Source organism: Mercenaria mercenaria, chromosome 14, assembly GCF_021730395.1.
Source record: "Mercenaria mercenaria strain notata chromosome 14, MADL_Memer_1, whole genome shotgun sequence".
NCBI lineage: Eukaryota > Metazoa > Mollusca > Bivalvia > Venerida > Veneridae > Mercenaria > Mercenaria mercenaria.
Genome location: NC_069374.1, coordinates 3,130,854 through 3,148,367, shown reverse-complemented (window position 1 = coordinate 3,148,367; position 17,514 = coordinate 3,130,854). Strand labels below are relative to the sequence as shown.

At 35.2% G+C, this 17,514-nt stretch overlaps 1 protein-coding gene across 2 annotated transcripts; it reads right to left on the bottom strand.

Moving 5' to 3' along the window:
- Positions 1-662: 662 nt before the first annotated feature.
- Positions 663-10,131, bottom strand: LOC123527976 (endoglucanase E-4-like). 2 transcript variants are annotated; one of them, XM_045307718.2, is made up of 13 exons: positions 10,038-10,131; positions 9,480-9,651; positions 8,507-8,663; positions 7,698-7,745; positions 6,487-6,675; positions 5,421-5,608; positions 4,786-4,951; positions 4,306-4,417; positions 3,756-3,906; positions 2,870-3,014; positions 1,962-2,133; positions 1,492-1,673; positions 663-752 (listed from the first exon to the last, which is right to left on the bottom strand). In XM_045307718.2, exons 2-13 carry the CDS (start codon positions 9,648-9,650, stop codon positions 694-696), a joined length of 1,740 nt encoding a protein of 579 aa, XP_045163653.2. In that variant the 5' UTR covers position 9,651; positions 10,038-10,131; the 3' UTR covers positions 663-693. The 2 variants fall into 2 exon arrangements, with proteins under 2 accessions (XP_045163653.2, XP_053378705.1); XM_053522730.1 differs by having other exon boundaries at positions 6,487-6,654.
- Positions 10,132-17,514: the final 7,383 nt, after the last annotated feature.

Sequence of the window (17,514 nt, the reverse complement as noted above, 5' to 3'; positions counted from 1 at the left end):
AAAAGAGTTATGGACCGGACACGAAATTGCGGACGGACGGAATGACGGAATGACAGAATGACGGAATGACGGAAAAGCGCATTCCTATAGTCACCGAAACTGGTTTTCAACCAGTAGGGGACTAATAAAATACTAGGTAGGATCACGGGTAATGTTTTGCATACAATCAACTATTTGAAAAGTCCCAGTGGTCCCAGTGGTGAAGTTTCAATGAGTTACTTTAATTGTTTTCCCTTTGTCTATATCTTTTATATTTCTTATATAGATGTGTGTGCTTGTCTATTGTTTACAATATCCGTAATGTATTGTTGCAGAATTCAGTTTGAAGATTTACATAGGACTTAGTCTTCAGAACACGACTGTTGCTTTTCGGTCTTTGTCTACATTTTATCTGTCTACTTACATTTAACAAATCTTCACAAAGACATGTCTAATTATCTAAGTAAGTGGTAACAAGTTGAGACGACTGAAATACTGAATTTACTGTTGCTGTAGAGAATTTTTCTGTTACTTGCTAGGTTATACTTTCAAGAAGAGCTCGTTTACAATCAACACAATTGAAGCAAACTTAGAAAATTTCGCAAGATTTGTTTTTCTTGTCAACTAATCTGTTTTGAAATCGACTAATTTGCTTGCCAAGAAAAAGAAGAAAAAGACAATACTATGCATCAATCTTTATTTCTTTAAAATATATTAACAGCGTGAATCTGGAGCTCTTGGTAAACTATCTCTAACTGCCAGGTGAACCAAACCTGAAAAATAAACGAGAAAATGCCCATTTGTGAGAACAGAAATGATAGTCGACTTAGTTTGATTTAAGTATTTTAAAGAGAGGTCATGCCACACCCCTCGAGACCCTAGCGGAAAATGTTATATAATATTACTCTGGCTATTTTTGTCTGGTCCCAAAGAATAAGAAACAAAAACAACGCTCAGTCCAAGAAAAGACAGATTGAAATAACATTACCTGTTTATTAGTCGTTCTTACTGACGACGGTATTTCAAAAACAAAAACGCCATACCTTTAAAGAGTTGCTTATGTGACTATAGAAAGAAACAAGAACATAATATATTTATACTGACAGAACGCGAAATCAGATTATCAATTGCCGAAAACCGAATTTAGACATATCGTGAGATATTAGATCGCATGAAATGAGTATTTGCATTCAAAGTAATTTGCATATTATTTAAATATTTTCACGTATAACGAAGATTGAAAAATAAATCATTCAAAAAGATCAGGACTGACAAAGTAATTAACATTTTTTTTCAAAATTAGAATTGTGCCAGTGTTACAAGATATATATAGTTCCATGTAAACTGGAAAATACCTTCAAGTAGACATGTATTCCAAATCCTGCGATAAATGTTTTTCTAAGTTCGTTTTGCATAAGAAATCAAAGTTCACTAAACACTTATATAACATATGAGTATTCCAAATTAGCATTTCGAAAATCTATTCATTTATGATCGATGTTACTAACGTACCAGCCAGTGCTGATTGAAAGGCAGCATTGCCATCACATGTTGCCGAGTTTTGTTTTTCGTCTTCCCGTTTGTCACTGTAGTTGTCTTTGCGATCAGGTCCTCCCACTAGTCCTCCGTACAATATGTTTGGATTAGGACCACTTGCGTTTTCAAAACACCAGTCAACGTTTGTTGGACATGCACTGATAATTTAATTCTAAAAAGATGTTTTATCATGGTAACGTCATTCGTATTGCAAATGGTTGCTAAGCAGCACAAAATGACCTTACGTATAACTAGGAAGTGAGATCACACCTTTGGTGCGTTACTTAATCTAGATCTAGATCAACCACAGAAAAGAAAATATTTAGATATAATAGCTACAGTTTGACTCTTTTAGAGTTATCAGTATGTAGGAACAAAATGAAGACCGAATTTAATGTCAGAATTGATAAACATTAATTTGATTTATAAAATATTAGATATATTACCTTCCCTTATGGTGTGGGTGAAGTGGGAAAGCGTTACCAAAGCCTATCATGTAACTGATATGTAGTTTGTTATCGCCTAGAATGTAGTTTATCTGTGACAATGCCCACTTTTTGTAGGTGTCAGGCTGGATTCCTTCTTCCGCTGCCATGAGAGCAATCAGCGCAACGTTTGCTGTTCAAATATATGTACACACTCATAAAATGGCGCATTGAAAAAGTGGTAACATTGCTATATTCTCTATTTGAAGTAGTTAGTTCGGACCAAGCCGGTGTTGTCCTTAAGGTAGTGGACCCATTATGACAATCGGTAATTTCCGTTCGATCACGTTTTTCTTCATATTTGATTTCGGCATTCTCCGTGTGTGATTTTGTCAATCTCCGTGTGTGATTTCGGCATTATCCGTATGTGATTTCGGCAATCTCCGTATTTGATTTCGGCATTCTCAGTGTGTGATTTCGGCATTATCCGTATGTGATTTCGGCAATCTCCGTGTGTGATTTCGGCATTCTCCGTGTTTGATTTCGGCATTCTCCGGCTTTTACGGAAGCCATTGCTCTTATGGGCTATTTTTTAACCGACGAATGCCGAAATAACAGACCAGAATAAGAAATCGAACGGAATTTGCGGATTGTCATAACAGATCCATAATATAAAGACAATGGTGAAAATTTCTGAAGAAATGAGTGTGATGGGTTTTTTTTACAAACGAATGACATAAATTGCAAATTTACATCAGTATCTTGTTATTGAATATCGGACTAAATTTACGTTAATGATAATATTCTGTTGATGATACTGAATGACAATATATATTAATCTTGAATAAATAATAACTGGTATAAGACCCCCAGGAATGCAGAATATTTTCTTCTTATTTGTTATACTTAAAACATTATACCGTACTGACCTGCATATCGACTGGTTCCCCATTCAGCCACCCAGACAAGGCCACAGGGTGTATAATACCTTTTCCCACCAGGTAAAAAGTCTCTTATAAAGGATTCAATATCTCTTTTATAAACACTGTGTCTAGTTTCTTCGTACAGCAATAACTGAAACAGATGAATGTTAACATCAATATATCTGTAATGTGTCAGTACGCAGGAATACTTTTAAATTCTTTTATCATCTTCACTTCAAGTTTAAAAATAAACGCTCAACAGCTAAGAACTGGCTAGATATGGACACCTAAACGGGCTACAGAGTGAAATTTGAAGATCAGATAAAAAAAATAGTCGAATGACAAATGCTATTAGCATTTTGAAATTTAGTTTTACGACACTTACACATTCAATATTACGGTATTGTTTTGCAGAACAAGTGTAATAATACACAAAATTAACAATTTTCTCTCCAAAGAAGACTCTGAAATTACAAAAGGACCTTATTAGCTAAATATCATGGTAAATATTTTCAACACTGCAGCTAGAGCATTATAAGATAAAGAGACTAGTCATTAATTAACTTTTATTTCAATGTCAATAATCAAACCCTTAAATCAGCCAGAGTGGGCTTAGTTCAACCTTTTTACGTTACACCGGGACCATCCATAGATATAGTTCATATAAAATATCTATCTATTATCTATGATTTTCAATTCAGAATTTATTTTGCAAAAAACATTACCATTTTTAATAAAAAATATCCTTGTGCTGAATGGGGTTAAGTATACGGTACTTCATGACCTCGTTTTGAAAATTGTAACATCGTGACATTGAATATGACACTGTTTTCTGATTGGTTCTTCTTTTATTATGGGGATAATTAGATCAAACTAAGAAAAAAAAACCTACAGCCACCGCTGGGTTGACATCATCCCATGAGAACGTCCAAGATGTACCTCCGGGATAATGTCCTCTTGCATATGACAGGTATGTATTGTCACGTGTGGCCTTGTACATCCAAACTGCTGCCAGGGCTACTTCATCATTTTCAAAACTTGACCTGTATTCAAAAGAGTATAAATCTAACGTTCAACCCGGCTTAGCTCAACACTGGACTTCTCGGGCATTTTGTCTAAATTCTATATTTATGACAACCCTGGAGAACGTACGTATTTGCTATAAAATGCACACAGTCATTTGTGTTAGCCCCTTATTATCAGTTGCAGTAGGCTCAACGACCCCGAAGACGACATCGTCATCATTATCATCATCATATTAAGTATTATTTTCACTGCTAACATAAATAATATATTTCTTGTCATTGATGATAATGTTGCTGGATTTCATTTTGGACCAAAAGATCTTTCGTAAAAAATACGAATTTCAAATATATTTAGGAAATGGTATGTATATATTTACTTCACGTGAGACGAGGCCATAAGTGTATGAAGATACGTACCCATAAGCGGTTTTAGTTTTTGTCAGGCAATCAGTATAACGTCCACGATTGTTGACTGTGAAGGTATATAAACTTTTCGCCGCAGTTAGTAACTTATCAGCAAAGACTGCATCTGATTAATTATGAATACTAGTAATACAATTTGGCTTAATAACTGTTGAAAATGGTGCTTACCAAATGATACTGACTGAATGGCGAACAATGCAGATCAAGATCAGACTGCACGAATGTGCAGGCTAATCATAACCTACACTGGCCGCAAAGGCAGAATTAATCGTGTCCAGCATGGTTAGCCTAGCTTTAGACATTAAAGTGGTACAAACAAGAAAACATGAAACATTTTCTGACTGACAGAATAAATTTAAAATATATACTTATGTATATACAACGATCACGTATAAAAATAACTTGATACAAGCTTTTTACAGCTATCACCTCTCCATAATGGAATAAATTCTTTCCAGAACTGTTTATAATTACCTGAGCACATGTGCTTGAAGACGAGATATCCGGCGGCAAAAGCTGACACGGTGTCACCAGCAACATCACTACCTTTACAGCTTTCTGTCACTTTGTATGCAGGACGTGACATGTTCATATTTTCTGCCCGACCCCAGTAAATGTCTTCAAAATCAGGGTCCCCGACCTGCATTTGAACAGCGGATGATTTGAAACATACTTCAAATGATTTGGCTAAATCCTGTACCAGTTTACTGTTTGTTAAAAGACAGTTGGTATGCCTGCATTGGTGACTGATTTCCGGTTCTTTACAAGGTAATGGAAGAAAGAATTTACCATGTAACCACGAAGCTGGATCTTTGAACAAAATTAACATGTATAAACATGACTGCGGAGCATTGGAACCAACATCACTAGGGAACATCAGACGAATATCTCCGAGAAGCGCTGGAACGGATATCACTGAGAAGTATTTGAACGAACTTCACTAGGAAGTTTAAACCGGTGAATGATACACACCCAACCTACTCTTAACCACTGCCGTGTTCCAAAGTGAACATTTCGACAACAGAAGTCAATACTTGAACAAGATAATGATTTCATACTTTACTCCTTAATTAATTCCTTACAAATCAATTTTATGATTAGTTGTTTACCTGGACGTAGAGAATATTTTTTTCCGGGATCCAACTTTTAAGAAAGTATTCCAGAGGCCATCTTATCATGTCACACGCCATATTGACTTGTCCAGCCGTCTTGTATCCATCCGCAAACTTTAACATACCCCATTCTAGCACCCAGGTCGAGAAAGCCATCGGAAAGTTGTACTTTATATGTTTGCCGGCTTCAAAAATTATCAAATATAGTTGTTTTAATTTGAAAAATTAGTGGTAACTTATTTATCATAATCATAAATGATAAACACTTAACTTCTACAAGGCTAGATATAAAAGCTGTCTCTTAAAAAAAGAAAGAAAGGAAAAGCATTACATACTTATCATTAACTTGTCAAAGAGTCAGTGACTATTGACCAACAAGTCATTCATCAAATGTTTAATCTATAACATGATTTCAGAAATTAATTTTCACTCATTTATTTTAATTATTTTACTTATTACTTGAATATAGACTGGCCATAAAGCAGGAACTATGGACAGTGGCCTCCGTGACCGAGTGGTTAAGGTCTCTGACTTCAAATCACTTGCCCCTCATCGACGTGCGCTCGAGCCTCACTTGGGGCGTTGAATTCTTCATGTGAGGAAGCCATCCAGCCGGCAGGTCAGTGGGGTTCTACCCAGTTGCCCACCCGTGATGAAATAATGCATGGAGGGACACCTCTGGTCTTCCTCCACCACCAAAATTGGAGAGTCGCCATATCACCTATAACTGTGTCTATGCGACGTTAACCCCAACAAAAACAAAAACAAAAAAAAATATTGACGGGCAATTTAATGATAAGAAGGGTCATGTAATAGTTATTTATATCTGGAACGTTTTACAATTTACAGAGCTAAGGAAGATATTTCTAGCGCAATCATCGATTTGTCAGACGTTTCAATGTGGTTTATAACACTGAGTCTGTAGTCCAACCTCAGAAGTACAACTCACATTTTCAGTTAAAAGACTAAATTCCATATCAGCAAAATAAGATGCTTCAAATTTCAGTTTTATAATCTCGGACTCTTGATTCAGTTTTGTTAAAGAATGGAGAAAAGAATTTACCATCATACCATCCACCACTCAGATCATGTCTATTGTCTGCGTCACTAAGGGCGGAGTCACCACGCCAAGGTATAGGATTGTCGGTCGGAAGTTTGCCGGACCTCTGTGCATCATAGAATAATATTGATAAACCAAGAGCCTCACTGTAGTTGTATCTCATGCTGGATGCTGTTGCAGAAAGATACGAATCTGCAATAAGTGATTTATCATATACATGTACTATATATTCCGTGCTCATTATTTTTATTTTTATTTGAGTTACGTCACTGAGCCTTTGTGCCAGTTACATCTACAGTAGATATTTATTTTTAACTGCAAAATAATAATCACATCTTATCAACTACAATGTATTAAAAAATGTGTTAAAGAATCTGCAAGTCGCACACTTGCTATCAATACACATATCGGAACAAATATGTTAAATTTTTACTGAAAGAACCCGTTCTGATTTTCTTACCATTGAACATCTAATAAAGCTGAAGTTACCAAATTATAGGAGAAACGCAAATAAATATTTTACAAGTATTCGAATTCGAATTTAGCATATGAATATTCATGAGAAATCCCATTCATAATTTGAGCCTGCGCATTCGCGCAGTCTGGTCAGGATCCATGCTGTTCGCTAACGGTTTCTCTAATTGCAATAGGGTTTGAAAGCGAACATTATGGATCCTGACCAATGCGCAGGCTGGTCTGGATCCATGCTGGTCGCAAAGCCATTATGTTTGTTTTCTCATGACGCGGCTCATTTATATATATATTTCTTGTTCTGAAAAAGAGGCACTGGGTTTCTCGAGAGGCTGCTGAAGCATGACCTGTTGTCTGTCTATGGACAAGCTATTCGCAAAGTGCATCAAAAACATTTTTCAAAGATTCTTTTTACGAAGGGGATTGTAGTTGTTATTCAAATACACTGACCTAAGGAATGGAATGAGGGTACAAAATCATATAAATTTGTATCTTATTTGAAACAAAGCAGCAGTAGCAGCCCTACGCTCACTTTCAGTTTTAAAAATGTGCATGTTACACGTACACGTTTTGTAACAATATCACAACTGGTACTACGTTGCGAGATATGAAAGAAAAGACGCTATAATCATTTGATTAGATACTGCTTTAACATATATTCTTGAAATATCCAGTATCAATTTTTTCTGTAAGATATAGTAACGTGCAATGGAAAATTCGTATGACGTAAAATAACAACTTACAAGCCGTATTACTTGCAAATGTAGTGCCATATCCAGTTAGTTCAAAACCTACAGAAAGGGAATTACCAATTAAAAATGTAGCAAAAAATCCACAGCCTTTAATAGTTTTTAGATTATAAATGTACAATTAAACGAAAATGAACAGAAATGAAAAAAAAAAAATAAATAAATTGATTATTATTTATTCTGAACGGCATAAAGTGAACATTTAGATATGAATGGAACAATAAAATAGGGATTTTGTCGACCTTGGTCGAATAGAGCAAGGGGGTGGGAGGAGAATATGTTCTCCGAAAGGATTTTGTCAGTATTACATAATTTATCGTTCTATACATAGCCTTTTACATATTACTTAGTAAAATCATATTCATTTCCAAAATAAGTAATGGGAGTAGAAGCTAGGTCTGTTTGTGATAAGTATTCTGAATTTAGATACATAACCGTGACTAGAATTTGTAACACAACAAGTTTCTGATCAGGACAACTTATTGAGGGAAAAGTCGAAGTGATCCCGTACAACAAAACCTTCTTTCCTAATACTAGTTTGACAAATTAGCTGTGTGATTCCTTAAATAGAGGATATTACGTGAATATATTTACATACAATTAAAAAAGAGACTCTATCGAACATTTTAGCATTAAGTTAAAAAATAAATAATTTCATTTCGGAACGACACATCTTTTTATCATATTTTAGCTTTTACCGCTGAAACTAGTGTAATACCTGTCCAAGACATGGCTTTATTTGTATACTCTCATGACGTCAAACATGTGAAAAGAGACGTATTTAAATAAGAAAAATTATCGACCTTGTATTGTATATGTTCCATGTGGCACCTGATCCCCTGAGTAAAAGTACTGAAATTCAACAGTAACGTCATTGCCTGGTGAGACGTCACGATTATATTCCTTGTTTCGAACAACCCATTCCGTTGGTGTATGTGATACAATGTCTGCAACCCATATCTGTAAATAAAAACACATTTTAAAGACGCACTCCAAATGAAAGCATAGAAAACCTATGCGATCATGTGACATTACTATGTCCTTCCGTCAATATTTTCTTGATAAAAAGCATCCTCCTACAATAGTTTGATTCGAAACTGTACAAGTAGATTACACTGCAATGCCCTTTAATTAATAGCTGATATGTACCTCTATGAAATGCACTAAAATAAATTCCTATTGTCATATAAAACCAGGTTTGTTTTATTCATTTTTTCTTTTATCACTGAAGAATGTCGAGGCTATACACACGGCTGCCGTGCGAATAATATATTACGGACATGGCTACCGTGCCCCTACTTCGTTATTCACACGGCAGATGTGTCCCTTAGAAATTATTCGCACGACAGCAATTGTAAGGGACCACTGGAGAGACCTATGGAAAGGATTTTTTCTACTGAAAGTATGGATTTCGCAATTTATTTTTAGATAAATTTTCATTCGTTGATGTATTTAAGGCCCGGAATTTTGAAGAAAATATCATATAATCCATCCTGCTCAGTATAAGATTTGAGTGGCATTATTTATTCATTTTTTTTTGGTACGATTTACGGTACGGCGATATGGAACAACCGACTAAGATTGCCATGTCACTAAGAAATTTTTCGCACGGCTGTCGTGACCAAAAGAAATAATTCGCACGGCTGCCGCGTAAATAGTCAGTTCGATTGAAGAAATCGTCTTTTAAGTAATTGCATTTGAAACTAACACATACTATGTGAAAAGACACATAGCATTCCCTTATCAGAATTATTTTTTTTAAAAAAAAGTGTTTACTTTTAGTTGATATATTGGTCTATCAAACACAAGGCGGACTTGCCATCCGTGTATAGCATGGTCTGCATGCACAGTGAACGAGGCTTCCGTGCCGCCTGGGAACTCATTTATGATAGTGAACGGCTCTGCATGTAGCACACCAATACAGGTGAATAATATGGCAACAAACATGCTGAAATTTAGAACAACATTTAAAACGTGGTTTAAAATCTAAAATCTTCACGTCATACTGCCGATTAGAATAATGTGTCACCTGAAGCCTGCAGAAAGTATCAGAATTGAGTTGTGTTAATGCCAATTAGTTTCTTTACCCGATATTCGAAACAGTCTCCTTTTACACTTTTAACCAATGTTTCCTCTAGAAAACAATTTATTTAGAAACTACACAACCTTTTTTCAATACGAAGAGAAGAAGAGGTTTTAGAATCTATAGTGTCACTCCGCGGTTTAATTCTAAAAGAAATCCTCACAATCATTTAAGCTGTAGATCACATCAATTGTAAAATATATAAAATGTGAAATACGGCAGTAATTTATTCCAAATTATTTTCATATTACCTGACTTAACAGCGCTACTGCAAGGAGACCGTTAATTTTGTTCGTACGATATATACATTTTCCTTCAGAGACGTACTCTGTGACCACTGATAAAAACTTCCTTGATGAATCGTTAACTGTTCAAAAACTAGTAGACTACCATACATATATACGTGATAAGTTCATAGCTATATAAATATATTAGCAGGTCCTTTGTCATACTCTTCAATTTATATACAACATATATATATATATATATATATAGCATACCAGCATGCAAATATCACGGCATCTATTGATGCATGTGTCGACGTGTGTCTGTGCCTTGGGGCACATATTTTGTTCGTGGATTTGGGCATGCACCTTCATTATTCATACGGCAAAGCGGTTGCAAGAACAATAAGTATTATACAAGAGGGCCATGATGGCCCTATATCGCTCACCTGATATCACTGCACTTGAGGACAAGAAGGTCCTCAGAAAAAATATCTAAGTCCAAAAGACAGGAACAACAACGGGAAGAAATTTAACCTAAAAGAAAAAAAAATCTTACAAGGTATAGATATGTTGAGATACACCTAAAAGTTGGAGGTACCATTCATGCTGTACCACCGAAAACTGGTCTCTTGTTTTCCCTACGGCCAATAATAAAAAAGTTACTAAAAATAAGCTAATTATAGTAAAGTAAAAACGAAGTAATAAAAAAAATATTGTAAGTGGACAAAAGAAGGATCTGCCAAATAAATCTGTTGACATAAATGAAATTTCAGATCAGTATCTTCAGTAGTTATGGAGATATAACAATTTTAATTTGAAATAAAGGGAGGTAATTTGACATAAAACCAGTCCATAGTTATCTACCCTGCTTGTCTCAGTCCAACTAATAACAATAATGAAATTTCAAATAAGTCCTGTAAGTACTTACTGATATAAATCCATTTTGATTCCAATCAGGGGAGGTAATCAGATATAAAATAACTCTGGAACCTATGATTGGATCTGATTTGTCATGGAATCCAAGATTTATTGTTGTTGAAGATATTTTGGAAGTTTGTGTCAAATAAAACCATAAATGAAGTCTCTATATGGCTGCAAAAGCCAAAATAGCCAATTTTGGACCTTTAAGGGGCCATAACTCTGGAACCCATGATGGAATCTGGCCAGTTGAAGAAAGGAAGCAAGATCTTGTGGTGATACAAGTTGTGTGCAAGTTTGGTTAAAATCAAATCATAAATGAAGCTGCTATTGTGCAGACAAGGTCAAAATAGCTAATTTTGGCCCTTTCAGGGGCCATAACTCTGGAACCCATTATGGGATCTGGCCGGTTCAAGAAAGGAACTGAGATCTTATGGTGACACAAGTTTTGTGCAAGTTTGATTAAATTCAAATCATAAATGAAGCTGCTATTGTGCAGATAATGTCAAAATAGCTAATTCTGGCCCTTTCAGGGGCCATCACTCTGGAACCCATAATGGAATCTCGCCAGTTCAAGAAAGGAACCGAGATCTTATGGTGATACAAGTTGTATGCAAGTTTGGTTAAAATAAAGTCATAAATGAAGCTGCTATTCTGCAGACAAGGTCAAAATAGCTAATTCTGGCCCTTTCAGGGGCCATAACTCTGGAACGCATAATGGAATCTGGCCAGTTGAAGAAAGGAACCAATATCTCATGGTGATACAAGTTGTGTGCCAGTTTGGTAAAAATCAAATCATAAATAAAGCTGCTATTGTGCAGACAAGGTCAAAATAGCTAATTTTGGCCCTTTCAGGAGCCATAACTCTGGGACCCATAGTGGGATCTGGCCAGTTCAAGAAAAGAACCGTGATCTTATGGTGATACAAGTTGTGTGCAAGTTTAGTTAAAATAAAATCATAAATGAAACCACTATCGTGCGGACAAGAAATTGTTGACGGACGCACGGACGGACGGACTGGCGACGGACGACGGACGAAGGGTGATCACAAAAGCTCACCTTGTCACTATGTGACAGGTGAGCTAATAATAAAAAAGGGTATAAGGAAAGGCTGTTCCATTTGTAAAAGTAAACTTGCCTAGCAAAAACATGAAAAGTAAGACATGTATAGTTTAACTAGCATAGCAAAAACATGAAAAGTAAGACATGTATCAGTAGTTTAACTAGCATAGCAAAAAACATGAAAAGTAAGGCATGTATAGTTTAACTAGCATAGCAAAAAACATGAAAAGTAAGACATGTATAGTTTTTCAGTCATATTGAATGCTGATATAGTTTTACTTTCTAAATTGTTATGATAACACCATGTCAGATTTTAATTATTCTTTGTACAGGTAAAGTCACTGTAATAGAGCGGGTTTAACGAATGATAATAAATGTGTATCAGAATATTTGCATACAAGCTTCGCAAAAGAAACATTTGTCATAAATTTATAGTTGCATCTTCAGTTAAGGTGTTATAATTTGACACACAGTGACCTACTTGTATACACCGGATGACCCAGATTGAAACTTGGCAAGTTTATTATATATCAAGTAGAAAATAAAGTCTCTTAAATACATCAACGAATGAAAATTTATCTAAAAATAAATTGCGAAATCCATACTTTCAGTAGAAAAAGTCTCTTCAGCTTCGAACTCGGCCAAGATTTCACAAAGACAAACATTCTATCTAGGTTTATACAAATCAGCTTAAAATAGTACCTTATCAGGATTTTCTACGATTGGACTTAGTGACCTAGTTTTTAATCCAAACTAACACCGTTTCGAATTTGACCTAGATTTTACACAAATATTCTGGCCAAGTTTCGTTCAGAACAGGTAGTAAATAATGTCTCGAGTATCAATGTTTTCTGTATCTTGTACCGTTGAACAAATCTGTGACCCCTCATTTGACAAGGTCACGGGGGAGGAACTGTTACACGAGAATCGGTTGTGGAGGATATCATGTTACAGATTTAGGATGCTACTGTTACAGCATTCGGAGGATAAAAATCACTGTCGGTGTTTTGTTTGCCAAAAAAATAGTAAATATTTATCTCTTTTTTGCAAAAGTAAAAATTGTTTTTCTAGATCAGTGGTATGTACGTCTGCTGAGACATGGTTTAACACGTGAAACACAGTATATTGATGTCTATCAAGCGTTTAATGACAAAATCCGAAATTTTGATAGAGAATTATCTAAAAGAAGTTGATTAAAATATGTTTCAACCATATTTTATGCTCATTTGCATCGATAAAGACCCTCTTTAGGCATGCAGTTATAATACGAGGTAGAAAAATCAATGTTGGTCTAATTTTTCGTGGTTTTATAGAATGTTACAGTTGTGGGGTGCTTCTTCTGGTTGTGTTACAGATTTAGGATGATACTTTTTGGAATACATTTTGACAATATACAATACCAGGATAGCAAATAAAATTTAGATATCATGAATTATGCGGGATTTTTTGTAAGATGTAACAAATAAATTATACCAAGTGCATTTTTTTCTAATTTCGAAATTCTGAATCTGATTCAACAGCTATATATAATAAAATGATATATAAACATTTTCAATGGAAAGCTAGTATAATGTATATGATACCATAATCACCAATTCGCATTGAATCGTCGTTTGCACTTTAATAAGCTGTTCTTTCATAAATAGTACCTGTTTATGCTACATGTATTAAGCTAGCAAACGATGTGCCCTACCTTCAGAAGAGCTTGGCAATGCGTGTCTTTGTCAACGATTTCAATTACTAATAAGCTTAAAAGAAAATATCCTTTCGGAATCGGTAATGGAGAACTTAAGAAACTAATTGGCTTTTCTCACGACAACTCGCACAAGTGCAATAAAACTTTATTTCAAATAACAAAAGATTCTTTTTTGTTAAACATGTATACGTGTTTACTGTTGGAACAATCATCGAATCATAGTCTGCCTGCAGGCTCGTAGCTGCCTACAAGCAGATATGCACAATCAAATAGGCTAATTTGAGGCATTGAATCTGTTTGGTCACAGTTAAGAGCCTAAATCATTTAACAGAGGATTTTATACGCAATTCATAGTTAAAATGTATAATGTTTCAGGATTTTCATCTGACAGTATATGCGTCTTTGTCTTTGTGTGTATGACGGTGTCAAGGGCTTTTCAGGAATGTGCGCCATTAGAAGGCATGTCTCAGGACTGTAGGCATTGCGTAAACGCGAGCACGAGCAGTCATTAAATTCGGGTTGTTCAAAATTAGGAGTTACCTTATAAACATAGTAACTCACTCTCTTTTTAGACTTGAACGAAAGTAATTAATCTATGTGAATATAAATAAATACACACTTAAAACACTTTTCGATTTCGCTCCGCGATATCTTTGGTGATTTATTTAGAGGTTATGAAAAACATTTAACAACCGATGTATTTAGAGATTGTTCAAACGATCGGTCAATTTGCATGGAAAAGGGATGGGAGATTTGCTCTGCATAACTTGTATCATCAACTGTTCATCATATGTGATTCTTGACATATCACAACCGACATCTTCTTCCGATAGGTGGACTTTCCTGTGTTTTAAACGTCGTTACAGCAACACCACTCTAGTACATGTCTGACTGCCTCAAATGACAAAATAAATGTTGTTTAGCAGTATTTACATCTAACAGCAGAATCCTGAAGAAGGAAAAAGTATCATCCTAAATCTGTAACACATTCAGAAGCAGCACCCCACAACTGTAACATATCCTGTTAAACTGCAACATTAAACCACGAAATATTAGATCAACAGAAGATCTTACTTTTCTACCTCGTATTATAAATCCATGCTTGAAGAGGGTTTTAATCAATGCAAATTGCGTGAAATACGATTGGAATATCTTTTAATCAATTTCTTTTAGACATTTTTCTATCAAAATTTCGAGTTTTTTCATAAAACGCTTTATTGACATCAATACACTGTGTTTCGCAGGTTAAGCCATGCCTCAACAGACGTGCATATCACTGATCTAGAAAAACAATTTTTATTTTTGGAAAAAGAGATAAATCTTTACCACATCTTTGGCAAACAAAATACCGACAGCTATTATTATCCTCCGAATGCTATAACAGAAGCATCCTAAATCTGTAAGATGATATCCTCCACAACCGAGTCTCGTGTAACAGTTCCTCCCCCGTGAAGGTGGTCTCGCTTTTTATCCAAAATGTACCTGTTTCAAAATTTACCTCGGTAATATTTAAGACAAATATTCTGACCGGGTTTCCTCCAGATCAAGTAGAACATTTAGCATCTAATGTGAAAACAAGGATTTTCTGATAGGACCAAGTGACCTTTTTTCTTGATCCTTGAAATTATAATTTCAGGACCCTCGAGATTTGTTTTAAGAGTAATGTACTTGCATAGTTTAATTATAATCGGGTAAAGTATGTGACCTCTACAAGGTTAATGATCAAACTGGGGATCTTTGACGACATATCATCAACCTGTTATAACAGCCAACTCTAATCTTTGGTTCAGATAAACTAATAAAACTATGCACAAGGACGAAACACGTGTGCTCTGGTGAGCTATATTCTACCTACCTAAGAGCACAGACTGCTCGGACGAAAGATATTTAACTGAAACATTAGCTACCAAATTTGTTCAAGCTATGTGGTCCATCATATATAGGTAGTTTAAGATTAGATAAAAAGAAATTTAATATTCCTTCTGAAAGAACACAGTTATCATCAAGGAATTATCACATTGTGGCATGTATCATTACTTCCTGGTCCAAACGTCCTCATGTCAGAGACTTGAAAATTCCTGTAAACGCCATTAAAGGTCTGACCTCCAAATTTTGGCTAAAATGATCTTACTTTATTATTAAAGCTTGGTCAGAATGAGTTTTTGTTTCTTAACTATCTTTAAAATACCAAATCAAGGAAACAGATGCCAATGTCGGTAAATTGAACCACTGCCGCCTTTCCCGTTGTCCTAGTCTTTACCAATACATCTCGGAGGCATCTGTATTTAACGAGTGTTAAATATAGATATTTATAATTAATTAAGGTTGTTCCGCACGTTTGAAAACCCGGAAGTGATGGCGTAACGTTATTTATCCGGAAAACGTAGCATAAAGCCTGGATTCGGCGTACGGAAATGAAAATCAATTTATGAATTAATTGAAACCTGAGTAAAGTCATTACAGTGGCACTGTTGCTATATTTCTTAAGTCGAAATATGATATTAAAATATACGGCACGTTGAAAAATCCAAAATAATATGTCAAAATTAGCGTGAAATATCCGGTTCACTTTAATCATCGTCAACTATCACAAAAATAAGCACACGGACCTATACATTTTTTTTCACCAAATTATAGTCCATATATTTATTAACAACCGCGGGTAGTTTCATCAAAATCTACACTGTAAAAAAATTCTATCGCGAAAATGTTATGAAAGACATGATTTTCCCATAGACTCCCATTATGAAATACTGCATGAGGTCCAAATTTTTCAAATCAGTTTAGCAAAAAATCAAGCACACGACCCTATCTTTTTTATTTGCTGAATTTTTTTAGGTAAATTCTGAATGATTGAAAAATCAGAGTTTAATCAAATTCTACATTGTAGAAAAAGTTTGATCCAAACGTGCCGAACTACCTTAAGACAGTTAATCTAGAGTAAAGCGTTATAAACGCTTTTCAACTTATTTTCAGTATAAAAATTAGCAAAAACAACTAATTTCCATAACATATAGTCTGTCAGTAATTAAGTCACAAAGCTTCCTTAAATTCTCTTTTTTTTTTTTTTTGTTATACGACCTTACGACCAGTGCCTTAAAATCAAACAAAGATTTACAGCTTATGATTAGCAATAAGATCTGACGTGACCTTTGACCCTTAGTGTAACCTTGACCTTTTAAATTAAGTTCAGTGTCCTCTGGCAACACGCTTAATAGAAGTTACTATCTCTGCCATATATACAAATTGCTCAATACATGTCAAAGCAATCTCACTTTGCCGTTGATTTCATTTGGGTTTTACGGCGCACCAACACAGTATAGGTTATATGGCGCCAAAAAGGACTACAAATTTTGGTTTCACACAGTTTACCTTTTACCCACAAGTGTGACCTCTTACCCTAAAGTGTGACCTTAATCTTTGGGACCGAGGTTTGGGCTTAGTGTGTGACACTCCATCTCACTAAGGCAAACGCTTAAGGTACATATAAAGCTACTGCTACTGCCTGGAAAAGCTCTAAAATCATATCTGACCTAAAGTGTGACCTTAACCTTTATGATCGACATCTTGGATTTGACCGTGACACTGTCACATTGCGGCAAATATTAATGCTCCCATGCTTAGTGGAGTTACTGAAGAGGTCCTTATGAAAAGATGTGCATACACCACCGCCTTATAGTGATCTACTTCTTGAAGATTTCTTGAAGATTTATCAATTGATTACTTTGTCAGGAGTGATTTTATGAATAGTAAAACAAGGGAAATAACTCTGTAGCGACTAAAATGGTCCCGATGAAAGTTGTGCGTGCATCAGTACCCTATAGC